Consider the following 22537-nt stretch of genomic DNA (forward strand, 5'->3'; position numbering starts at 1 on the left):
CATGTAGGGTCTAGGATCATTGTTTTCCTTGGGCTGGATGAGACACCTATTAGGTGCTTCCCACACATGGGAAAAGCTGCTTGCCCGCCTAAATCCACAAGATGGAAGTTGCTCTCTCTAGCTTTCCCACTAGCAGCCAAGACTGCTGGTTATGTGAGTGATCCTCTCCACACTAAATGGATTTCTAGCACTTCCTCTACTCTATCGCTGGTATTTAACAATGCATTTTAAAAGACACTCCCAAATAAGTTTTGGATGTTGACCACCTTTCATTGCTTTTTTTTCTTAATTTTTTTTTTTTGGCAGCGTGGAAAGTTGAGGAGACACCCTATAAACCAGGCCCTGCCACTCAGAGTGCGAGGAGCCGCATGCAAGGCACAGGGGTGCCAAAAGCCAGCGATTTAGGGCAGCCGAGGGTGTGTCAGAGAGGAACATGGAATTAGGGTGCTCAGTGTGCGTGGGTTGTATGATCCTGAGGGCGCCGCGGTTTGTGCACCGCCTGTCTGTTTGCTGCCCTGCCACCTCCGTCAGCAACCTCACTTCGCCTTCAACCCATTCCCAGCCAAACGCTTCTTTTTCGGCGGTGCTTCTGGGCTTTTATTGTAAATTCCGTGACTAAAACACGCCAGTGAGCAGAGGGGTGAGGGGGCCCAAAGACAGATGGATCAATTGTCCCCTTCTCGGCTTGGGGAGAAGTCCCCGGCAGCCTCCGAGCGGGTAGCGGGGAGGGGCCAACAGTTCCCGACTCGCTCTGGGAGCCCAAGCTATCTCTGAGTGGGGGGCGGAGGTGGGAAGTGGAGGCCTGGATGCTCTGTGTTTTGGGCCACCCCAGTAGGTTGGAGTGCGCATCCAGGCTGGATCCTTCCCGCACGGTTCCGTCTGGTTCACTTGCCTGGGAGGAGGCGGTTGGGACGCCCAGACAACCTTTTTTTTCTGGTCCAGGGCATGGTAAAGAAAAGTCTGGAATGGCTGCAAAGCTGGTGTGTGTGTGTGTGTGTGTGTGTGTGTGTGTGTGTGTGTGTGTGTGTGTGTTGGGGGTGGGGGGTTTGGCAAGAGAGGCGCCAGTGTGCGGTGAAAGTTCCCAAGCTTCCGCGGGCAGAACACTCGTGCAGGAGCGCGGGGCTAGACCCAGGCTTGCAGGCTACTCTCCAGCTCTCCTGCTTGAAGGACTGGCCTACAGGGAGTCTTTGGGTACCCTGTGCCTTTGGGGTGCTGCTTAGATCCGCTTCCCACGAGGGATACATCATCTCGCAGAGTGATGCTCTCTTTCAGACCTCCACCAGGCCAGGGCTCCCTCTACTGCCCTGCCCCCATGCATCCAGGATGGCTCCCGCACCCGGGACTCAGTGTCCCCTAGCGTCTCTCAGCTTTCCCAGGCGTCCAAGATCTCATGGCCCTCGGGGTCCAGTGCAGGGGCAGTGGCACTCGGTGGGCACAAACCCTCATCTAGGAGGGACGAGAAATTTCATGGAAGGAGGGGGCGTGGAGGCTGCATGGGCTTTGTCGGTTTGAGCATGGACACTAGCCCGGGGATCCAATCGGTTTCTGGCCAAGGCGGCAGGCTGGTCCCAGGATGGTGGGCAGCTGAGCGGAGGGAGCCAGCGGTGGAGCTCACCCCTAGGCCAGAGTTCCCTGGCGCCAGCGCCACCGCTGCGTTGCTGCTGCTACCACCGCTGAGTCTCCTCCACGGCTGCGGCAGAGTGTCGCTGCTCCACCGCGCTCCCGCGCTCCGAGTCGCCTGCCGCCAGGGAGCCGGAGCGCCGAGCCCGGGGCAGAGGAGTGGGGCGAGGCGTGAGAGCCTTGGCGAGGGAGCCGTGAAGGGGGAGGGAGCGGGCGGAGGGAGGAGCAGAGAGAGAGAGGGAGTAGGGAGGGAGAGGCAAGCGAGGGAGAGTGGAGATCGAGAGCAAAGAGCGAGAGCGAGGGAGAGCAGAGGGAGGGAGTCGAGAAAGACACACGCAAGCACAGGCACCCCGGTACTGGAATTCCATTAGAAAAAAGTGAGTCGAGCAAGGGTTAGCTGGAGAAGATTTTTTTTTTTTTGAATCTTTTTCTTCGTCTTGGTGCCAAAGAAGCGACTCTGGTCTCCCATCCTAGAAGCTCCTACTGGATTGCTCCTTATCCGTCGGTGGATTTCTTTCTTATTTGCATTTATTCTGACCCCCTTCCTCGCTGCTTTCTTCCAGCCCTTCACTTTTAGATCTCCTCGCCCCCACCTCTCCAGTCCCCTCCTGGGAAGTGCAGGGGAATTGGACCCGCGGGGACTCACGCCTTCCCGGACGTGCGGAGGGCTGGGCTGACCTCAGGACCAGTCTGTTGGCTTAGAAGGCAGCCAGACACATAGCTACGTGTGTTTGATTTCAGTGGCAAGGGGGACGTCGAGAGGCAGCCCACCGCCCGCCTCCCACCCCACCCCCTGCAACCAGCAGCGAGAACCCCAGGACTCGGGATCTACAGCCGGCTCGGGATCTCCGCATTGGATTTGGGGGTCATTATCATTGCTTGGCGGTTATTATTATCGTTGTTATTTTATTTTTATTTTTTAAACCTAAGGGAGAAAGACACACGCACACAAAACTGTGGGATTTATTTAACATGATCTTGGCAAACGCCTTCTGCCTCTTCTTCTTTTTAGGTGAGTACCTGCAGGTGGCGAGTCTGGGGGCCACACCGGGTTGCGCGCGTTCAGGCGCCCCCTGGAAGCTGGGCACGCGGGGGTGGGGTTGGCGGTTGCGAGCAGGGCGCCACGGGAGACACCGGGAGAGCGCCGCCGTGCTGGGAGACAGGGCCGGGGCTCCGGGCAGGGGGAGGCTCTGGGGAGGCTCTGAACGAGGGAGCCGTGCGGTAGCTGGCTGGTTGCGCGGAGGACTGAGAAGGAGACTTCCAACATTCAAACCATCTCCGCACGGACTCACGCGCCGCCGCGCGCGCACATACGCTTACTTGCAGGCGGTGATAACGCTCATTTCCCTCAAAATAACGGGTTCAATTTGCAGCAACTTAGGAAGAAAAAAATTGCAACTCTTAGCGTGGAAGAAAGGAGGGAGAGGAAAGGCTGTCTGGGAGCTAGCACGCCAGCCCCTCCTTTCCTGGTTGCCTTCTGAGTCACTGGATTTCTGCAGGAGGTCCTGGTTTGGACGCTCACGGGGAGCCCTTGTAGTCACCTCCCACTTGCCAATCAGCCTCAGGAAAGCACCCTATTTCCTCACTCTCTGGAGCACTTTGCAAGTTTCTTCCTACCCAATGCCTCCTTTTTCCACCTATACCCAAGCCAGACGGTAGGCAGAGAGCAGGCTTGCAAAGCGGTGTTCAAGGCCTTCAGAGCAACCTCCCTGGGGCTTGAAGCTAGGGGCGTGGGGAAACAGGAGGGGAGGAGGCCAAAGTTTGCTCCTTGGGAAGAAGATGGAGTGGTGAATGTATGCAAAGGGGGGGGGGGGCAGAGCTTAACAAAGACCACTTACTGTTCATCCAGTAAGTCCCCTTGTCTGTGACAGGGAGGAGTGGCTGCCCCACTGCTCTCAGCTCCAGCACAGCCTCCCCCTTCCCCTTATACTTTGTAAAATCTCAGCTTCTTGGGATAGATAGAGATTTCCTCTTGCACAGGCGAAGAAAAGATGTTTACAAGGCTGTGTGTGGATTCTGAGAGAGAGAGAGAGAGAGAGAGAGAGAGAGAGAGAGAGAGAGAGAGAGAGAGAGAGAGAGAGATCTGTGCAGGTGCTTTCTTGGGGTCATGGCTTGCTGGTAGTCCAGAGTGATCTAGAATACCAAGCAAGGATCAGGGGATCATCTTTACCTCCAGCAGCAAGGGTTATGGAAAACCCAGACAGGGAGGTTATGGAAGATGTGCATGGTCTAAGAAGTGCCCTCCAGATTGGTCCTGCGCATTTGTAGTCTGGTAGAGCCAGTGTTGGCTGTATCCTGGGCCCTTCCCTTGCTCACAGACTTGCCACCTCCCAGCAATGCATTCTCAGGGGATGTGGCCCTGCCCCGGGGTGTGGCCTTCACCAGGCTTGCAGTAACCCTGTGGGGTAGGAGGGACAGAGTCTGAGGGTAGGAGATGTTCTGGGCTCATTTTCACCCTGCCACCCTTTCCAGCAGCCTTAGGGAAGTGGCCGCTCATTCTGAACGAACTGTCACAAAATTTGACCTTTTTCTTCATTGATGGTCTGACAACACAGCTTTCTGGGGCCCAGAATGCTCAGAGCCAAGAAGAAAAGAAAATCGCATTTCAGGCAAAACCTGCCAGATTACCTGCTATTGAATTGTACCCCACCACCATCAAGGGTTCATGCTTTCCAGTGTAGGGGTCCTCTCTGAGGGCCATCAGTAGAGGAGAACAGCCCCCTCCAGTATCAGATGTCAAGTTGCACATGGGGTGTTCCTAGCTGAGGAGGCAGCTCTCCACAGAAGTGGCTCTGGACATCCTGCACATAATGGGTGTGTACGCGTGTGTGAAGGCATGTGTGTGGAGTATGAACACATAGCAGAGATGTCTACCATCGTGGGAGGGGGCAGGGTTGCCTGGCATCTCCTTGGGTCATGACTCTTCAGTCCCCTCTCCCTTGAGATGTCCCTCTCCAAAGCTGGGTAAAGGCTCAACTCAATGACAGACCGTGGGATTCTGAAAGGCTCTGATAGGATGGAGTGCTGTGAAAGAAACCTAAATCCAATGGCCCTTTCCCTGCCTAGAAGACTATAGTTGGGAACCAGTTGGAAAGCCAATTCAGAATGGAGGTTTCTTCTCAAGTCAATGGCTTGGCTGGGGCCATGGTGAAGAGTGTCCCCCGTCCCAGCGAGGGCCTTCAGATGCCTTTTCAAAGGCTCTGAGTGAGATCTAGTGTCAGAGGACTAGAGTGGAGAGAAAGGGCCTTTTAGCCCAGCCATTCACATTTCCAGTGTTGGCACACACGGAGAGAATGCAGTGTAGAAAATGATGGGGACCCGGTGGGCAGAGGGCCCATCCCCGGTGGCATTCTAGCACATGCATCTGGCTCTTGAGGGGACACTGGATGCAGGACAGCAATCTGGACCCCCCCTTCCCTGTGCTCCCTGGAACTGTTCCACAGTACCTACTCTCTATAGACCCAAGTTTCCTTCCTTCAGGCCAGGAAGCTAGACTTTTCTGGATTCTTGGCTAGCGAATCCTGGCTGCTGTGAGTCCCTTTCTCTGTCCGGGCATGGCTGCTTCTGGGAGCTTTGAAGCTGAGTCCCAGAGATTAGGACAGTCGGTGAAACCATGTCCTGGTCCTTTGCAGAGCATATCACAAACACCAGTTGACAGGATGGGAAGTCTCTTGATACTGGCCCGGGAGCCAACAGAGACTTGTGTTCAGGGCATCCTGGGGGCTCTGGGCTCAGTTGCAGGGCAGGCAGAGTGAGTTGCTTTATTGCTGCACTCTCTGGAGCTTCTAGGCTGACTTTAAACAAGTGTGAATTCTGAGCCAGTAGAAAGCTCTGAATGTCTGTATGTCCATTCTAAGCCCCCTCAGACAGTCCAGCCTCTAGCTCAGTCAGGTGGAAGGTGGACCTACCTCTTTCTGAATCTGTAGGATGAAGTCAGTGGAAGCTCAGGACTGGCTGAGAGAGGCAGACAGGTGCAAGTTGGGGGGGGGGGAGGATGGGGTTGGGGTGTGGTGGTTCAGCTGCTCCTGGGCCGCCCAGAGGCACTAGAGTCCTGCAAAGCAACGTTGGAATCTGCTGAAGCCTAGAAAGAAAGCTGCTACCTCAGCTTTCGTGGAGGACACATCCAAGACTAGTGCCTGGGCCCGCCGACCTTGCTTCCCATAACTCCTACTCAGTACAGGTTTCTACCTCTTGTTTTGTCTCGGAGTGGTTACATTCTTCAGCTCTTTCTGTTCTGAGGCAGGATTATGGTCAGGAGAGAAGAAATCTTCCTTTGCTCTAACTGGAGCCTCCTCCATCGGGAGTCCAGCTCCCCTTCATCTCCTTTGCTGTTTCCTTGTGGGGAAAGGCCTAAGGCTCTCTGGGAATGATTTCCCCCCACCAGGGGCTCTGGGGAGTGACAGGCTTGCTGCGTGCAGCTCTACCTGTAGGTGTCGCTGTCTCCCTGCAGTAGCTCCCCCGTGAGCAGGGCCTCCTAGGGAGAAGGCCTGAGAGTGGCTGGGCAAGAAAGGGGTGGGGGATTCTGCGGTATTCTGAGGAAGGGACTAATGGCCTAGAATTTTATTCTGTTTTGGAGTGGGAGGGAGTAGAGGACACCTCTCAAAAATTATTCTTTGGGTCTTGCAGAAGGCAGTCTTTGCTGTAGCAGTGGTATGGCGTTTTTTATTTGGTGGGGGGCAGGGTCTGAAGTTAGGAGTTAAGGAAGGACATAGAGACAGAAGATGTCGTCTATATCCGGAGGAAACCATTTTGGGAGCTTAGGTTTAAAAGGGTCTGACCAGCTTCTTCTCTGCCCTTCATGTCCACTCTTCAAACCCCTCCCTTCTGAGGGTACTGTGGGAAGCAGATAAGAAGGGTGGGTTAAAGCCAGCTCAGGCTGGAAGGCAGGACCCAAAGGAGGGGAGTGTTTTCTTTTCTGTAATTGATTTATTATTTTTCTTTTGGAAGGAATTAAAAAAGAGGGAGAGAGGAATTTCAGAGTAGGATAGGGAGGAAAGGAAGGAAAGGGGAGGAGAAGGGAAAAGGTGATGAGTTGATGAGGTCTGCTGAGAACAGAGCCCTTGGGAGACAGGAAGCAAGAGGAGTTGAGAGATGGAGGTGGGGGAGGCAAGTCCTGATAGGGCCTGCACACCAAGGAGAGCAGGTTTGCTTCTGTGCTTTGCCTAATGCCTTCTCTTTCGCAGGAGGCTGGGGTGGAACTTGGCTATGCAGCCACTTGGTCAGGCCACTGTCTGGAATGAAGTTGGCAAATACGGAAAAGCAAGGCCTAAAGGGTGTCTCCTTTTCCTCCTCCTGGGCCTCCTGGACCGCAGGGTTAGGCTTGTTTCTGGTTGTCTTCTAAGATCCTAGCAACAGTGGAATGATGAGACGAAGGGCTGGAGGGCTTTGCTTCTCTGTGTGCAACCTTGAGTTGTTTCCCTTCTTTGGACCTGAGTGTCCCTGAAATGTGATGGCGAGGCTTGATTCTTGGGTCTCTCGAAGGCTCAGACGGTCTCTGAAGGCTACCTGACTTTCAGTGCCTTCAAACCAAGGCCTTGGATGGAGCCAAGGTTTGAACGTTGGGAGATGCAGTGAGGTCACGCTGTATAAACCCTACCATTCCTTGTTGAGGGCATGGCATTCTGTCTGGACTACCGGCGTCTTAGCCTACCTGCAGTTTTCAGTGAAGGCCACTGCCTAGGACTGTGCTCAGAAGAAATGAATATGAACCATGACTGTAGGGGAACATGGCTGACTAGGTTGGGTCTGAGTTGACCTTAATCTCTGTGTACTTTGGTACAAAAGTGGGTGAGAAGTTCCTTCAAGCCTTAAGCCTGCCTTGGGGTCGGAGACTGTGGTAGCCCTCATTCATGCTTGTCTTCCCTCCCCACTACCCAGACGAAACCCTCCGCTCTTTGGCCAGCCCTTCCTCCCTGCAGGGCTCTGAGCTCCACGGCTGGCGCCCCCCAGTGGACTGTGTCCGGGCCAATGAGCTGTGTGCGGCTGAATCCAACTGCAGCTCCAGGTACCGCACCCTTCGGCAGTGCCTGGCGGGCCGGGATCGCAATACCATGCTGGCCAATAAGGAATGCCAGGCGGCCCTGGAGGTCTTGCAGGAAAGCCCGCTGTATGACTGCCGCTGCAAGCGGGGCATGAAGAAGGAGCTGCAGTGTCTGCAGATCTACTGGAGCATCCATCTGGGGCTGACCGAGGGTAAGCCTGGCTTGGGCCCTGAGGAAGGGTGGTGGTAGGGAAGAGGATGAATCCAGCCAGGGGTACAGAAGGGAGGGCTTGGTAGAAAGGTGACAGGATCTGCTCCCTGTTTGACAAGTCCGTAAGAGAAGCTAGAATCGAGAGGAAGTAAGGACCCCTCCTAGGAGGACAATGGCGGTAGAGGAAGGGAAATGACACAGATGGAGGATGAGCTGGATGGCGGGATGCAAGTAAGGGCAGCAGAAGTTGTGCCCAGGAGAGGGAAGAAGCACCAGGCAGATAGAGAGCAGGAGGTACCAGCCCCTGCCACTCTGATGCTCTTTCGCAGGGAATTGAGCCCAGAAACTTGCTCTCTTCACGTGGTCCCAGGATCTAATGGCTGACCTAGGTATTTTATACAGACCTTAGGAGCTCAGGATGGAACATGAGCAACAGGTCCCATGTCTCTAGGCAAGCTCTCCTCAAGCCTGCCCAAGACAGAACCTGGGAGTCCCTCCCCCAGTGACACCTCCTCGATACTCCTCAGTCTAGACAGGACCTTGAGAGCTGCACACACTTCAGGATGATTGGTCACCTCGGCCAGATGTTCATTTACTAATTCCGCAAGCATGTATTGAGAGGGCATTGTTGCTTGGTGCTACTGGAATAGTCAGGAATCAGGGGTTGCCTTTGCCTGGGATGGAGTGCAATAAGAAAGGGGGAACTTGCCATTTGAAGGCCTAAGTGTTGCTGTGGAAAGGTCCAGGGCGTAGTAGAAATGCCTCAGAGGGGCGGTTAAGCCCTTGTTAAAAAACCTAAAGCATCTGGGAAGATGCTGTCTCAAGGCTGGGATGGAGTCACCACCCAGGTGAAGGACATACTAAGAGTGGGCAGGTGGAGGGAGAAGCATGTTAGGGTCAGGCCTGAGAGTTGAATCTTCAAGAAGAACTGGAAGTAACTGGACAATGTTACTTCCATTGTTATCGGAAGGGCTGGGGGCTAGGAGGAAAAAGATCTGCTGGGCAACGGGAAACTTGAATGGTTTTAATTCAGATTTCCAGGGAGGTGATCAGATTGACACTCCAAAAGAATGTCCATGGAGTTCTAGGGAAGACAGTCGGTTGGAGAGACTGTGACCCCAGGCAGGGACAATGGCAGGAACAGGACAGGGCAACCAAGGAAAAATGGATGTGCACGCTTCTGAACAAGGTAGAATCAACAGGTTTTGTCAACTACTGCCTGGGAGATGGGGAGGGAAAGAGTGGCCAAGGAAGACCCCCAGTTTCCTGTGCCTGCCAAGGCTTTGAGTAGAAGAAGGCAGGGGGTGTGGTCTTGCTCTGGGGCTCCCCATCTGTCATTGGTCAAGCCCTGTAGGCATGCAGGTATGGAGTTCAGGGAAGGATGTGATTCTAGAGAGATTCTAGAGTGTCCATGAGCCTTTGTTTAGAAGCTGGAGCTAAGACAGGGGTGCAGTCCCAAAATGAGGACAGTGAAAGAGGTCCTGGCCTGCTGTCTCTAAAGGGCAGATGAGGGGAGGGGATGTGCACAGGTGCTTGAGAAGGTTCTGGAAGAGGATTGGGAGGACCACCAAGGAAACAGAAGACTCTCAATAGCTCACACATTTCAGGTCAAGCAGGAGAAAGACTTGAGATATCCCTGATGCCCCTTGGGTAAGCCTCCTAGGTGGCTTCTGGGAACAGAGCCCTGGTTAGGGAGTGAGTGGAGGCAGAGGATTGGACATGATGAATGTGGATAACTTCTTCCAGAAGTTATTTTCTCTGTGTGTGTGTGTGTGTGTGGAGAACAGAGGGACGACCTATTTTCTCTTTTAAAGGTGAGAGAAGGTGGGGCTGTCTAAACCCCAAAGGAAGTTAGGAGTGATGGAGAGGCAGGGGGAAGACAACAGGAAGGTTCTCTGTGCATTTGTGCCTCTGGGAGTGAGGACAGGGGTGGGACTAGGGACAGAAGTGGCTCAGTAGCCTAAGATGAGAGAAGAGTTCCCTTGTAGAATACCAGAAGGGAAGGGTGAAAGGAGGGAGGAGCCCAGCTACAACAGTAGAGTCTTAAGAGAGAGGGGTCCCTAATTGTCACCAAGATGGCTCAGATATGCTCTGAACATATGGCTAGGAAGCTCATACACTTAATAATTGTATCACTGCCATCAAGAACAGTGATTCCCTAGGCCTTAGGTGGCCTCTTCTCTCTAGCACCCAGGAAGGCAAGGCTGTCCTAACACACAGGTGCTTCTCCATACACGACATGAGGAACTGTATACCTAGTAGTCTGCCTCTGGCTTGCACGCCATGAAGCCTCCTGCTTCTGGAAGTGGATAGCTTTGCCTTTCATTTCTGAGTTCAGAGCTTTTGAAAAGCATTTATTTTTATTATTTTAACTATGTATGTGTGTGTGTGTGTGTGTGTGTCTGCTTGAGGTTTCTGAGCACATGAGTGCAGGTGCCCACGGAAGCCAGAGACGTAGGATTCTCTGGAGTTGAGAGCTACAGACAGTTGTGAGCCAGCGGGGACTGAACTTAGGTCTTCAGACAGCTGGCAGAGGTGGGCCCGCTTGGCTGCAGAGCAACAAATAGGGGAAGCAATAGAACTGACTTAGCAGGAGCCGTCTCATCACCTTGGGGGCTCCCTTTGGCATAGGTATGCCTGTGTGCAGGACAGCCTGTGATCAGAAGCAGGAGGAGGGAGATGTCTCTGTGGCAGCGGTGAGCATGATGCTGTGTGTATTCATTTGTCAATGCCATGGGATATTCAAGGGCCCTTTGGGCTTGGAACACCTCCCTGCGCATAGCTATCTCTGGGGCCATGTCTGGAGGGGACTCCTGAGTTTATTCACTTAGCAACCACCTGTTAACACCACTGTAGGCCTCAGAGGGTGCTGGCCCCATGGAGACTGTAGAGCCTATGCTTGCCATGGGAGAGTTCCAGAAAAGCATCCCAGCTTGCCTCTTTCTGCGGACGCTTGCCTCTTCTCTCTAAGAGGCTGCTTCTTCTCCTAGGTCTCAGGGCTGGAGATTTACTGTTCAGGATTCATCAGGAGAAGCCAGGAGGCCTTTGAGCAGGAGGTTATATCCCTGTGAGGGTTAAGGTCTGCCTGAGAGTTAATAATTCATTGTAAGGTTGAGCCGTTTCCCTGGGGAGGCTGTAGGTACCTTCTCCATACACCTTAATAATACTTAGTAGCTGCGCTGGGCCTGGGAGGACAAACCACACTGAGAGAGGAGAGATGATGGGGAGGGACGACATGGGACCTTCCTCCGATTCTTGGTTTCCCTCTGACCCTGAGGTGGGTGGAACTTGCCCATGTCTTTGATTCCTCTACCCAACTCCAGGACCCCACACCTGCAGCAGGAGCTGAGGTGGCCCTGGAGGAAGGTAAACCAGTGTGACAGGCATATGGCCTCTCAAGAGGTAGCTATGGAGTTTAGGGAGTCAGGACTGTAACCCATTAGCCCTGTTTGTAGGGAAAACTGAGTCACAGGGGTAGAATGACTGTCCAGGTCACATAGCAAGCTGGTGGCTGAATCCAGGGTCCTTACACCATATTCAAGTTCCTTTTGACTGGGCTGAGGGTGATTCTGTGGCTGGGAAATAGGTGTGGGGGTCTCTTCTTTTCCTGTCACTACAACCATGTATGGCCACAGTGGGGATGTCACCAATGCTGCTCCGAAGGTGACTCTGAAATTCAGAGTCCCCGATCTCTAGACCATGAAGAGCAAAGGGCCACCACAGGTATCAGTTCCCAGATACCTGGATCGGGCTTCAGTGGCCCAGGCTTGATAGTTCCTGGTGCTCCAGCTTCAGGGACAGACCATTTAAATGACAGGGGGCTTAGAAAGGGAGGACCCCTGGCTAGCCAGTGGCGTGGGCTGTCCTACAACCAGACCGAAGGCTGTGTTTCCCAAAGGCAGGCAAGGGGGCAGTTGGGCAGCGCTGGGGAACAGCGCACTGGTAACAGTGCTCTAACCAAGGAGCCTTTTGAAAAGCCACATGATACTTGGGAGAGTGTCATAACATGAGAGGGCCTTGTACCCTAGTACCATCACCCTAAGACTAAAGTTGGGCTCTGTAGCTTACTAGGCAATGAAGCCAAGGCACTTTGGAGCACGTGACTTCTCTTGTGCTCCTTGCTCCTTGTCAGCACTATTAGGGGAGCAATAGTGCCTAGCTCACAGAGCAGTGAAGAAGAGAGTAAGTTAGTGTGTGTGAAGTATGCTTGGGGCTATGGGCATGTAGAAAGTGCAATGCAACTTTATTATTATTTTTTTTTTATCATAACAGCAATTCCCAAGCTCTTACATTGTTTGTCTTTAATATGTGGCAATGCCTGGGGCCCAACTCCTGGGAGTCTCCTGGGAGGGAGTAAGTTAAGCTTCAGTGGGTGGATTGGAGGGTACTTAGACCATGAGAGGCAATGGATGAAGCTGTGAGCGGATCCTAGCGGGACACAGACTGTGTGTTCTGGGTGCTGCCTGGTGCACAGCATTTTCTGGCAAAATGCAGGCTAGAACTCCTGTGAATGGGAGGGCATGAGCTTCTTCCCTGTGCTTTGGGTATCTTGACCCAAGCTTGCAGGTACCTTCTCTAATGAGGAAGGCACTCAGTGGCTATGGAGCATCCCAGGGCTAGCTGGATCTCTAGTCCTGGTTCTCTGTGGCCTCTTGGGCCAGATGAAGGTACCTTTTATAGAGGCAGTCTCTGCTCCCTCTTCCAGGGGCATCCTTCACAGATGCTGCTCACCCGAGCTCTCTGTAGGCAAGGGTGCCTGCCGGTGATGCCAGGCCCTGCTGGATAGGAAATCAATGGGTGAGGCTGTGGGTCACCCCCTGTCTGCCCCTCCCTATCACCACACACTCAGTCTGAGTGAGTTTGCATTGATTTCTCCTCACTGGTCAGGTCTCCCGAGAATATTTCCTTTCTCGCAAGGTGTCCGCAGAGGGTATGGGATTCTTGATAATGTGGTGGGGGTCTCCTGGGCATCCTGGGCCATTTATTTCCTGCCATTTATTTGCTTTTCTACTGCAAGCCTCTTGAAACTCTGTACCTTGAAACTCTGAGGAGGCACAGGGATAACAGGTAGTGGAGAGGGTTTGGGGAAATAGGCGTATGGGGTCAAACCCTTCACCTGGTGACTTTTAATCTCCCTAGCTAGACTCTTTCTGGTGACATGATGTGAGGCAAAGGGAAACTTATGAGTGTGGTCTCCAGGAGATCCCTGAGCCCTGGATCTGCCACTCGAAGCTGTGTGAGACTTCAACTCCCAGGGCTACACTGCCCAGCTACCCAAGAGCCTTCTCTTGTGAAACAGGGAAGTTGGGCTAAAAGTTTTAGTAGGGCCCCTGTCTCCAGATTTTGTGGTTTGCCCTTGACCTTCCAAAGGCTATTATTCCTCCTAGACTCCTTTAAAGAGGGTAAGTTCTGCAGGGACATGTGTCAGGCAGTCACACCTGCTCTGATTGGTGAGAAATAGCTCATCTCGACACACTGAACTTTCACCTCTAACTTGCCTGCACAGCATTTTCCAATTTGGCAAGGGCTGGCCTCTCTCACATCCTAGATGCCCCTGGGGTGTGTTGGTGGAAGTTTTTTAGGTAGGGTTGTTGTCTGATGGGAGGGCTTTACCGGAGAGGAGGAGCCTGTGTCTCATGCCCCACCTCTCTTCCAGGTGAGGAGTTCTATGAAGCTTCCCCCTATGAACCCGTGACCTCGCGCCTCTCTGACATCTTCAGGCTTGCTTCAATCTTCTCAGGTAAGTGATCCTTGCTGGTGCTTGGCTTGTTTTTCCCCCCTCTCATCCCTGTGGCATGGGTCATTCATCTCTTGGACTCAGGTGTCTTTCCTGGTCTTCTGTTGACTCCACTCTTCCCCTGCCTGCTCCTTACCATTTTTGAGCCTTGGCTCCTGGCTTTGAGGAAGCCACCCGGCCTTCCTCCTTCAGTAGTGCCTGGTGCTAAGCATTTGCCTGGCTCCTTGATGGTCATGGATAGATCTTGAATCTGAAACCTGGTGCCACTCTGATATTTTGTCACCAATCTCATCTGTGTTTAGCTTTCTGCTTCTCTGGATCTTCTGTTTGGCACTTTCTCTGGTCAAGTTGTTTACCAATCTCTTTGTGCCTTAATTTCCTCACTTGTGAGTGAAGAAGCCCCTATCTGTTTGGGTTAGTAGTGAGTCAGTGGATTGTAAATCACATACCATGTTGAAGGGTTCTTGGGTATGTTCTGGAAATACTGGTCATGTTTGCTGGTATAGATGTAGGCTCTTTCATCCTAGACATCCAAATCCAACATTGCTATAAATTTTAGACTACACTGAGTACCGAGATGGTACCACAGGGGTAAACCCTACAACTGACCTTATGTGATGGGGCAAAGTGAAAAAGTGGGTTACTGAAAGTATTGTGTAAGATTCTCTTCAGGCTGTGTGCATCAAGTATGCAGGAAACAAACCAGTTTTGTGTGTGAGTCCCATCTCTATGATATCTCATTTATGGATATGCAAATATCCCCAATCCAGTGACTCTCTGAAATACTGAACATGCTTGGTCCTTAACGAGACGAGGGGTCCCCAGCTATATCAGTGTCGCCGCTTCCCAGGCTGTTCTGGGTTTTCTTTCCACTGCTTGAGCTACCAGAGAGGTGTCTGAGGTAGGAATCACCTGCTCCTGGGTGATTCCTTGAGGAATGAGAAAGACCATGCTGGGCTCTTGCTTTGCCTATTGAGTGTGTGCTTGAGAGCCAAATGAGGGTAAGAGGAGTGATTTAGCTTGTCAAGCACTTGCTTTGCAAGCGTGAAGATCTGTATTTGGTTCCCAGCACCCATGTAAGAAAGCTGAGCATGGTGGTGTAAACTTGTAACCCCCAGGGCTGGAGGGGTGGAGGCAGGAGGATCCCTGGGGCTTGCTGACCTGCCACCCTAGACTAATTGGTGATCTCTGGGCCAGAAAGAGACCCCATCCCCAAGAAGGTGGATTGGATACTTGAGGATAATGTCTAAGGTTATCCTCTGGCCTCGGTACGAAGATGAACAAACATGCACATACCTGTACATGCACAAATGTCCATGCATACACATATACATTAAAAACATTAGAAAAAAAACTAGATGAGGTTTGTGACCCTTTCTTCTCGTTCTTCCTTCCTGCATTTAGGAGGCACGGGGGCCAGCATTCCCCATCTTTTACTTTCTCTCTGTTCCCCACGCCCCACCCCCATGTGTGGTCAGCTCTTACAGGCTCCAGTGGCCAGCCTGAAGCTTGTTCTCTGAGTCTGAGTACAGGGATCTGGGTCCCAGGCTTTGGAACAGTCTAAGACTCCTATTGCTCTGAATCCTGGTTCTTAATAGCAGCAATGGGGACACCTTGGCTTTATCAGCATTTTTTCTTTTTTTTGCATTGTGGAATGTTAAGTATTGTCCCCAGAGTTGTTTCTAGATGCACTTACACATTCCCAAGGTGTGAACAGCACCAATGTCTTTAGACACTGCCAAGTGTCCCCTGTGGGGCTTGTTAAGAAGCACAGTTTCAAAGTGTGAGCCAAAAGCCTTCCTAGTCTCTAGGAGAATGCTTGTCAAATATGTTCTGTTATTATCATCCCTCGAAGGAGGGAAGACTAATTCCTTCAGGTAGAGAAATTAAGTACCAAGAAATAAAGTTTGTGTCACAGGGTTGAGGTTTGGATGGCCTTTAGTTTTGGATGGCTGCTTTGAATGTCTGTTTATTTTCGGGCACTTGGAAGACCAGATTGCTACTTTGACAAGATACCTTCCTTTCCACGGAATATGCCTCCTTAAGATGACCCTGGCTGAGGGTTGGGGTATGTGTTCCTGGTGGAAGAGATCCTAGACTCTCACAAGAAGGGAAATATTGGCCAGTGTGTTGGTTGGGTTCTGTTACTATACAAGACACTCAATGTCATTAGCTTACAGAAGAAAGGCTCACTCTGACTCCCAGGGTCTGAGGCTTTAGTTCAGGATTGGTTCACTCACTACTGGGCACCCGTGGCAGTATCTTGTAATGCCTGTGGTATAGAGCCAAACTTCTCACTTCGTATCTGGGAAATGAAACAGAAGAAGAGAAAGAGATCAGGACTCCATAGTCCCTTTGAGGACACACTCTTAGTAATCTAAAGACCTTGCACTAGGTCCTACTTCCTAAAGTTTCAACTCCTTCTCATAGTGCCAACCTGGGGCCCAAGTCCTTCATAGATGAACATTTGGGGCCATTTAGGTTAAAACTATAGAGTTAGGCAGAATGGTAAATGCCTTTAATCCTAACACTTAGAAGACAGAAGCAGGAGAATTGCTAGTTGGAGGTCAGCCTGCTCTATATAGTAAGTTTGAGGACATCCTAGAATAAGACTCCATCTCAATACAACAAAATAAACAAGTACTCAAACTATAGTAGCCAGAGAGTGGTCATCTGGACATGGTCTTGGGTCCTGGTGGTGATTAGGGATGGTAGAAGTAGATAGGTGGAGATCTCAAAGCTGGCCAGTTACAACACTCTGCCTTTGGCTGCTACTATTATAGACTCCCCAGTAGGGTCCTACCGAACAGTAGCTTTGTGCTTAGAGCAGGCGTCCTTCTGGCTCTGCTGTAGGTACAGTGTTAACTATCTTACAAATTTTGCCCATCCTATGTGGCTGGCTTATATGACTGACTGACTAAAACCCCTTCCAACTGACATTCTGAGTCTCATGGTTTCTCATTAGATTGGAGTATAACTCCTCTATGGATCTGTCCTTCTGAGACTGTGCTCTGATGCTCACAGCCAGGATGAGGGCACGCTGGCATAGCCTGCTGTGGTGGGGACATATTGGAAGTCTAAATGTACCCAATGTGCCCGCTACTCCTTGATCAGATGCCATCTGATGACTATCGTGGAGACAGGTGCTTTGGGGTTTGCTCTGTGACTGCTGGAGGCCTAAGGTCCTCACCGTAACCCTGGCTCCTATTGCTTCCTGGATTCGATCCTTGAGTATCTTTCCAGCAGGAAATCTTTATGTAACAGACACTTGACACTCTGTGGGAAACAGTGGTTGACAAGACAAGTGAGGAAATCACTGGATATGCAGCTCACAGAGCCAGCATTGGCTACCTGCTGCTACCTGCTGACCCTGATAACTTGGACTGTCTTCCAGTCCAGTGCCCTCCCTAAGAGCCAGGCATTGGATGCTATGGTGCTCCGTTATAGTTTGGGTGTGTCATGTCCCCTGTAGGCTAATGTGTTTGAAGTCTGGTGGTGTTTTTATTTGGGGAGGTTGCAGAGCCTTGTAGATAGCACGGCCGGTGGAGGAAAGTCACTCTAGGTTGGCCCTCTTATAATCTAGCCCTGCTCTGGCCTGAGCCCCCAGACTCCTGGCCCATACTCTATGAAACCTGTTACTTCAAGCTTCCATTTTCACAGACCAACCTCCTCCAGCCCCTATAATGTCCTGCCACGATGGATTGTGTCCTCCCAAACTAAGCCAGAATGAACTTGTCTTCCTTTGAGTGATTTCTGTCAGGTATTTGGCCACAATGACAAGAAAAGTAACTAGCACATGGTCCTGGTGACTCTTTTGGTGGTCAGTAGACTAGAACATGGAGTTCCAGAGCCATCATGTCTGGCCCAGTTATCACTGAGCAGCAGGTAGCAAGTTGATGACTCTGAGCTGCTCATGCAATGGTCTCCTTGTCTGTCTATTCAACACCCCTGTCTTGCAGAGTGTCAGTGTCTGCTGCATAAAGATTTTCTGCTAGAGAGTTTCACCCAGACCAGCCCTGAAATTGGGCCAGGGAGCAACGCTCTCTGGAGGGGTATCTGGGGAGGAGAGGCCCTGGCCTGGGTCCTACTCTAGGAAACCAAGGAAGCCATTGTGGGGAGTCAGGAGAAAGAAGGTGAGAACCAAAATCAGGAGGCCAGACTCATGCGTGGTGTGTGCCTCAAATCCCACAAGAGGCTTTGGGCACCTGTCTTCCCAGCTCCAGACTTGAGTTTTTTCCCCTCTGTGATGGATGAAGACAGGAGTTTGAACTCCCTCATCTTTTGTCTCACAAATGCATACAAGAAGTGGCACATCAGTAGGCAGTACAGATGAGCTTGGACCTTAGGCTGCCATAATTCTCTGCCTGGCTCTCCATGGGCAGAGAGACCTGAAATTCTGTACCAGAGCACTGGGCCTTAGTGGGTGCTACCCTGGAGGATGACATGTAGTTGGTAGCGGCGTCTCCTCACATCTGTATGTCCTTGCTCGGCTGTGTATAGCCCTTTTACCGTTTCTCTGTGATGTCTCTGCTGGGAAGTGCCAGGTCTGGGTGCCCTCCTCTTAGTTCGCTGCCACTAGCTGGGTCCCTGTGGAAAGAGGGAGGCTGTTGGATCTTAGGGGTCCGCCTGCCTTTGTGTTTTACCATTTCCGCTCTGAGGTTTGAGGCTGTGTTTGTTACAGAGATCCTGGAGGGTGAACCCTTCATCTCTGCTGGAGTTCTTGGAAAGTCCTTCTGGGATTTAGTTGTCAAGAAAGGCTGCCAGAATTTTACAACACCCTCTGCTTGCCAGATGCCCTGGGAAAGGCACAGCTTTATCTTTCCCCTTCCTTCTTCATAGGCTTTCTTGGCAGGCCCTGGGTTCAATGATGAATCAGCGGTGTGGCCGTGACTGACCCATAGCAACGGGAGTGTTAGAAGCCTATACTTTAACATGAGAAGAAAGAAATATTTCATGGAGCAGTCGGCCTTGTTTTGTTTTTTAAATTCAAACTGTCCTTGCAAACAAAAACCAGGGCATTTGAAGAGGCAACTGGTATAGGGGAAGAACATGGGCCAACAGTCCTGGAAACAAATCCAGTCTTTGCTGCTAAATATGTTAGTCAGCTTTCTATCGTTGTGACAGAATGTGACAGAATACCCGAGATAAACAATTTAGAAGGAGGAAAAGTTTATTTGGGGTCATGGTTTCAGCCCATGGTTGCTTGGCCACGTTGCTTTGGACCCGTGGTAAGCTTTGGACTGTGGTGGAAGAGTGTGGAAGATGGAAGCTGAAAATCCAAAATCCTGATACCTACTCCATGGGCATGCGCTATGGCCTAACTTCCTCCCTCTAGACCCCATTTTCTGAAGGTCCTATTAGTTCTGAGCATCCTCACCAACTGGAAACTCAATACATGAGCTTTGGGAGGACTTTCAGCATGCAGATCATCATGGACCATGCATTCTTGGACCTCACTATGGCCTCTTTGCACTGGGGTGGCTACATCTGTAAACTGGGTGTATGCTGTATACCTTCAGGGGTACTGGAGAGACTTTAGTGAAAATGGGTCGGGTAATGTCGCTTCTGCATGTGGAGACCAAACTGGGTTTGCTAGTTGGTAATCTTCTCTCAGGTGGCTCTGGGCAATGGCGGTAAGAGGTTGTCTAGACGGATGCAGGGGTCAAGGTGCTGAAATTGAGCAAGTCTTGTCCCAGGCTTCTGGGGGCAGTTGAGGGTGAAAAAAAAGAGAAGGAAGTGAGAACTTTTAGGTGGAGAGTTTCTCTGAAAAAGATTGTGGTAGGCTGGGCGGTGGTGGCACACGCCTTTAATCCCAGCACTTGGGAGGCAGAGGCAGGCAGATCTCTGTGAGTTTGAGGCCAGCCTGGTCTACAAGAGCTAATTCCAGGACAGGAACCAAAAGCTACGGAGAAACCCTGTCTCGAAAATCAAAAAAAAAAAAAAAAAAAAAGGTTGTGGTAGATGACCTGCAGCTAGTAGGGCTGTGGGCCCAATGGAGAGCGAAGGACTTGGCTGGGCATCAGTGAGCATAAAGTACTGGTTTGGGCAAGCAAGGGTGTCTCTGAGAGCTATGGGGCCATGTCTAAGGGATACAGAGAAGTGATGGGTTGGTGGTACTATGTCATTAGGCTCTGACTCTACCTTCTGGCTGAGATCCCTGAGGGAGTCTCCAGGGTCTCTATGTCCCATACGAGTATTGCTCGATACATATGTTTGAAGTGTATTTGTAAATCAGCTTCTCACTTTGTTTTTTTTTTTTATAGTTGGAAGGGAGCCTAAATACCCAACAGTAAAGAAAACTGAGGTTCAGAGAGAAGGGGCAGACATAGACTAGGGGCCAAGTTCCACTTCGAGCTCTGCCTAGCTCCTTAGAAATGTGTACGGGTCAGCAGACACACCTGTCTTCTAGGAGTTCTGCAATGACCAAGTGAGATAACATGGGAAAGCACTTTGCCTATCGTGTTACACGGGAATATGTTAGCTATTTGAAATCATCACACAGTAACTTCTCTAAGGTCAGATGATACATGGTGGCAGGGTCAGCCTAGATAGCATTTGAGAAATGTGTACCTCTTGTTTGCTTGACAAACCTCAGACAGCAGAATAGAGCTTGTGGGGGCTAGAATGGGGGTGATTATTTTAGAGGACAGTGGCCCGAAGGCTCAGTCAAAGTCTTACACAATGATAATCTTCCTGTGACTGGGTGAAACAGACAGTGGCTGGTGAGAGACCTGAGCTCAGGAGCTTTCTGAGACTGGAGTGTTGGAGGCTGGCTGTGTCTACCCGGGCTGACCGTCCAGCTTGGATGGATCATAGAGGGAGGCAGGGACAATTTTGCTGGTGGCTCCAGTTGTTTTCTTTTGGGGTTTCAGGATAAGAGAGAACTCATGTCCAAGCAACCTTGCAGGAGGCTTCTGAGAGGGGACACCACTGTGGTCTCAGTTCCATGGTGTGGTGCTCCATCATTCTTAGGGTTTAAGCATGTGTGTAACTGTGGTGCACGCATTTCTGTGCCCTGTGTCTGCATTCTTCTCCATACCTCCTGGGGACCTATCCCTGTGCATGACACCTATACACATCCCCCTAGAGCCCCGGAGTGAAGGACGATGTGGACTTCGAGGTCGGCTAGTTTTAGCGTTGAATTGTGGCCTTGCTCTACTTGCTGTGTGACCTCTGGGTCACTTGGCTCTCCTGAACCAGAGTAGGTCAGCTAACCTGTGTCTGGTGATGACAGAAGGACAGTTCTTCATGTGGCGTGTGGCACACAGGAGCACCCTGGATGGTGTCCACTGGGATAACGGTCCAGGGACTGGAGGGAAAGACTGACCTCAGTAGGAGGGTTAGGCCTGCCCAGGTGAAGGTAACTGAGGTTTCCAAGCAACTGTGAGATGTTCCGTGTGTTCTGGGTCTTATTGTCAGGTGCAGAGATGAAGGATGCCTTGAGGGGTGCAAGAAATGTTCACAGAGAAGATGGGGGTCAAGGTGGGCCTTGAAATGAATACCACTTTATTCAGTCCATATGAAGTGTATGCTGGAGACACACGCTGTCCACTGCTGTACAAGGGGAGACCTGTGTCCTAATTGTTTATAAAGGGGGACATGCAGACACTTGACCAAGGTGCCCCAATAGGTGACTTACTGTCCACGTGGTTCAGACAAGATGCTTACCCAAGATTTTAGGGGAGGCAGCAATGAACAGTGCCTGAGGATATCAGGAAAGTCTTGGAAGATGAGGTGTGGTACCTGGGAATGGCAGTTCTGTTTTCTTTCTATGTATGTGTGTGGGTTCATATATATGTAAGTATATGTGTGTGTGTGTGTGTGTGTGTGTGTGATGTTCATGTGTACATGCCCTTGTGTATACTTGTGTATAGAGGCCAACGGTCAACCTCAGGTGTTTTCTCACAGGCACAGTGACCTTGCTTTTGAGAGAGGGTCTTTCATTGTCCTGGAGCTGGCTGAGCAGTTAGGCTGCGAGGCCAGTGCGTCCAGGGATCTTCCTGCCTTTGCCTCCTCTCGCACCGGGATTATAAGTATGCACCAGGATTGCAAGTGTACACAGTGGCTCCTGGCTTTTTCACAACCGCTCTGTGGTTTGAACTCAGGTCCTCGTGATCGCAGAGTGAGGTCTTTACTGATGGGTCTAGCTCGCTCTCTAGCTCTCTAGCTGACATTGTTGACAGCATCATGGCTGGGAAGCCTGGGTCAGTTTGCGATGAGAGGACCTCAAGGGTTCTGAGCCTCTTCTAGCTCCCTGGTGTGGATGGGCCTTACAGCCTGGGCTCTGCAGAGTGAAGGGAGGTTCAGTCTTTGCCTTATTGTCCAGCAGTCAGGCAGTGTGATCTAGAGACTCCCGTGAGACAGCTATGGAATGGAGGATGTAAGCAGGTGGGTGGGCTGGAGGATGTGGAGGAGCACAGCCCCTCCCTATCGGCTTCATGGTGGCTCTTGCGATAAACTGCTTATCCTCAGGTTGTCTCCCTGAGCCGAATGCAGAAGTGTGTTATTTAAATTTCAAAATCACATCCTTCTTCTAACAGCTGTCAGAGACTCTGGGTGTCATTGAAAACTGGGCTTTAGCTGTAGTTCTGTCACCCTTTTCACCCCCCCCCCCTTGCAGAGATCTCTGCTAGCCAGGGAGAGGGGTTCGGGGACCATCAGTTGGTATGGTGGGGGCGAGTGACCCATGGCTGTGGTCATGCTATTGGGTAGCTTGGACCAGTAGAGGTTGAGCCAGTGTCCACACCTAGGACTATTCCAGCTTTAGAGATCTGTGTACCTCTCTTCTTGTCCCTGTAAAAGCCAGAGAGCTTCAGGCTCCTGTCAGGGGGTGGAAGGATTTGCTGGAGCTGAGGTGTGATCAGGGTGTTGGTGACTTCATCTCTGCTTGCCTTTGTGTTCAAGGAAGACACTTCTGGGAAAAATGAACCATTAGAGAAAAAAATGTAACCTAAAGAAACACTTTTTAGTGGTAGAACTTTGGGTGCTG

The 22537-nt window shown here is 51.3% G+C and overlaps 1 protein-coding gene across 2 annotated transcripts in view; it reads left to right on the forward strand.

The window, feature by feature from the left end:
* The first annotated feature begins 772 nt into the window (after nt 1-772).
* Gfra2 (GDNF family receptor alpha 2) overlaps nt 773-22537 on the forward strand; it is a 97783-nt gene continuing 76018 nt past the window's right edge. The window contains exons 1-4 of one of the 2 annotated variants that reach the window (XM_075949528.1): nt 773-948; nt 2184-2632; nt 7498-7812; nt 13468-13551. In XM_075949528.1, coding sequence (XP_075805643.1) covers nt 2593-2632; nt 7498-7812; nt 13468-13551 — 439 coding nt within the window. In that variant the 5' untranslated portion in view covers nt 773-948; nt 2184-2592. Of the gene's footprint in view, nt 949-1882; nt 2633-7497; nt 7813-13467; nt 13552-22537 lie in introns of those variants that run through there. The other variant, XM_075949529.1, reaches the window with a different exon arrangement.

This window comes from Microtus pennsylvanicus, chromosome 15 (assembly GCF_037038515.1).
Source record: "Microtus pennsylvanicus isolate mMicPen1 chromosome 15, mMicPen1.hap1, whole genome shotgun sequence".
Lineage (NCBI taxonomy): Eukaryota > Metazoa > Chordata > Mammalia > Rodentia > Cricetidae > Microtus > Microtus pennsylvanicus.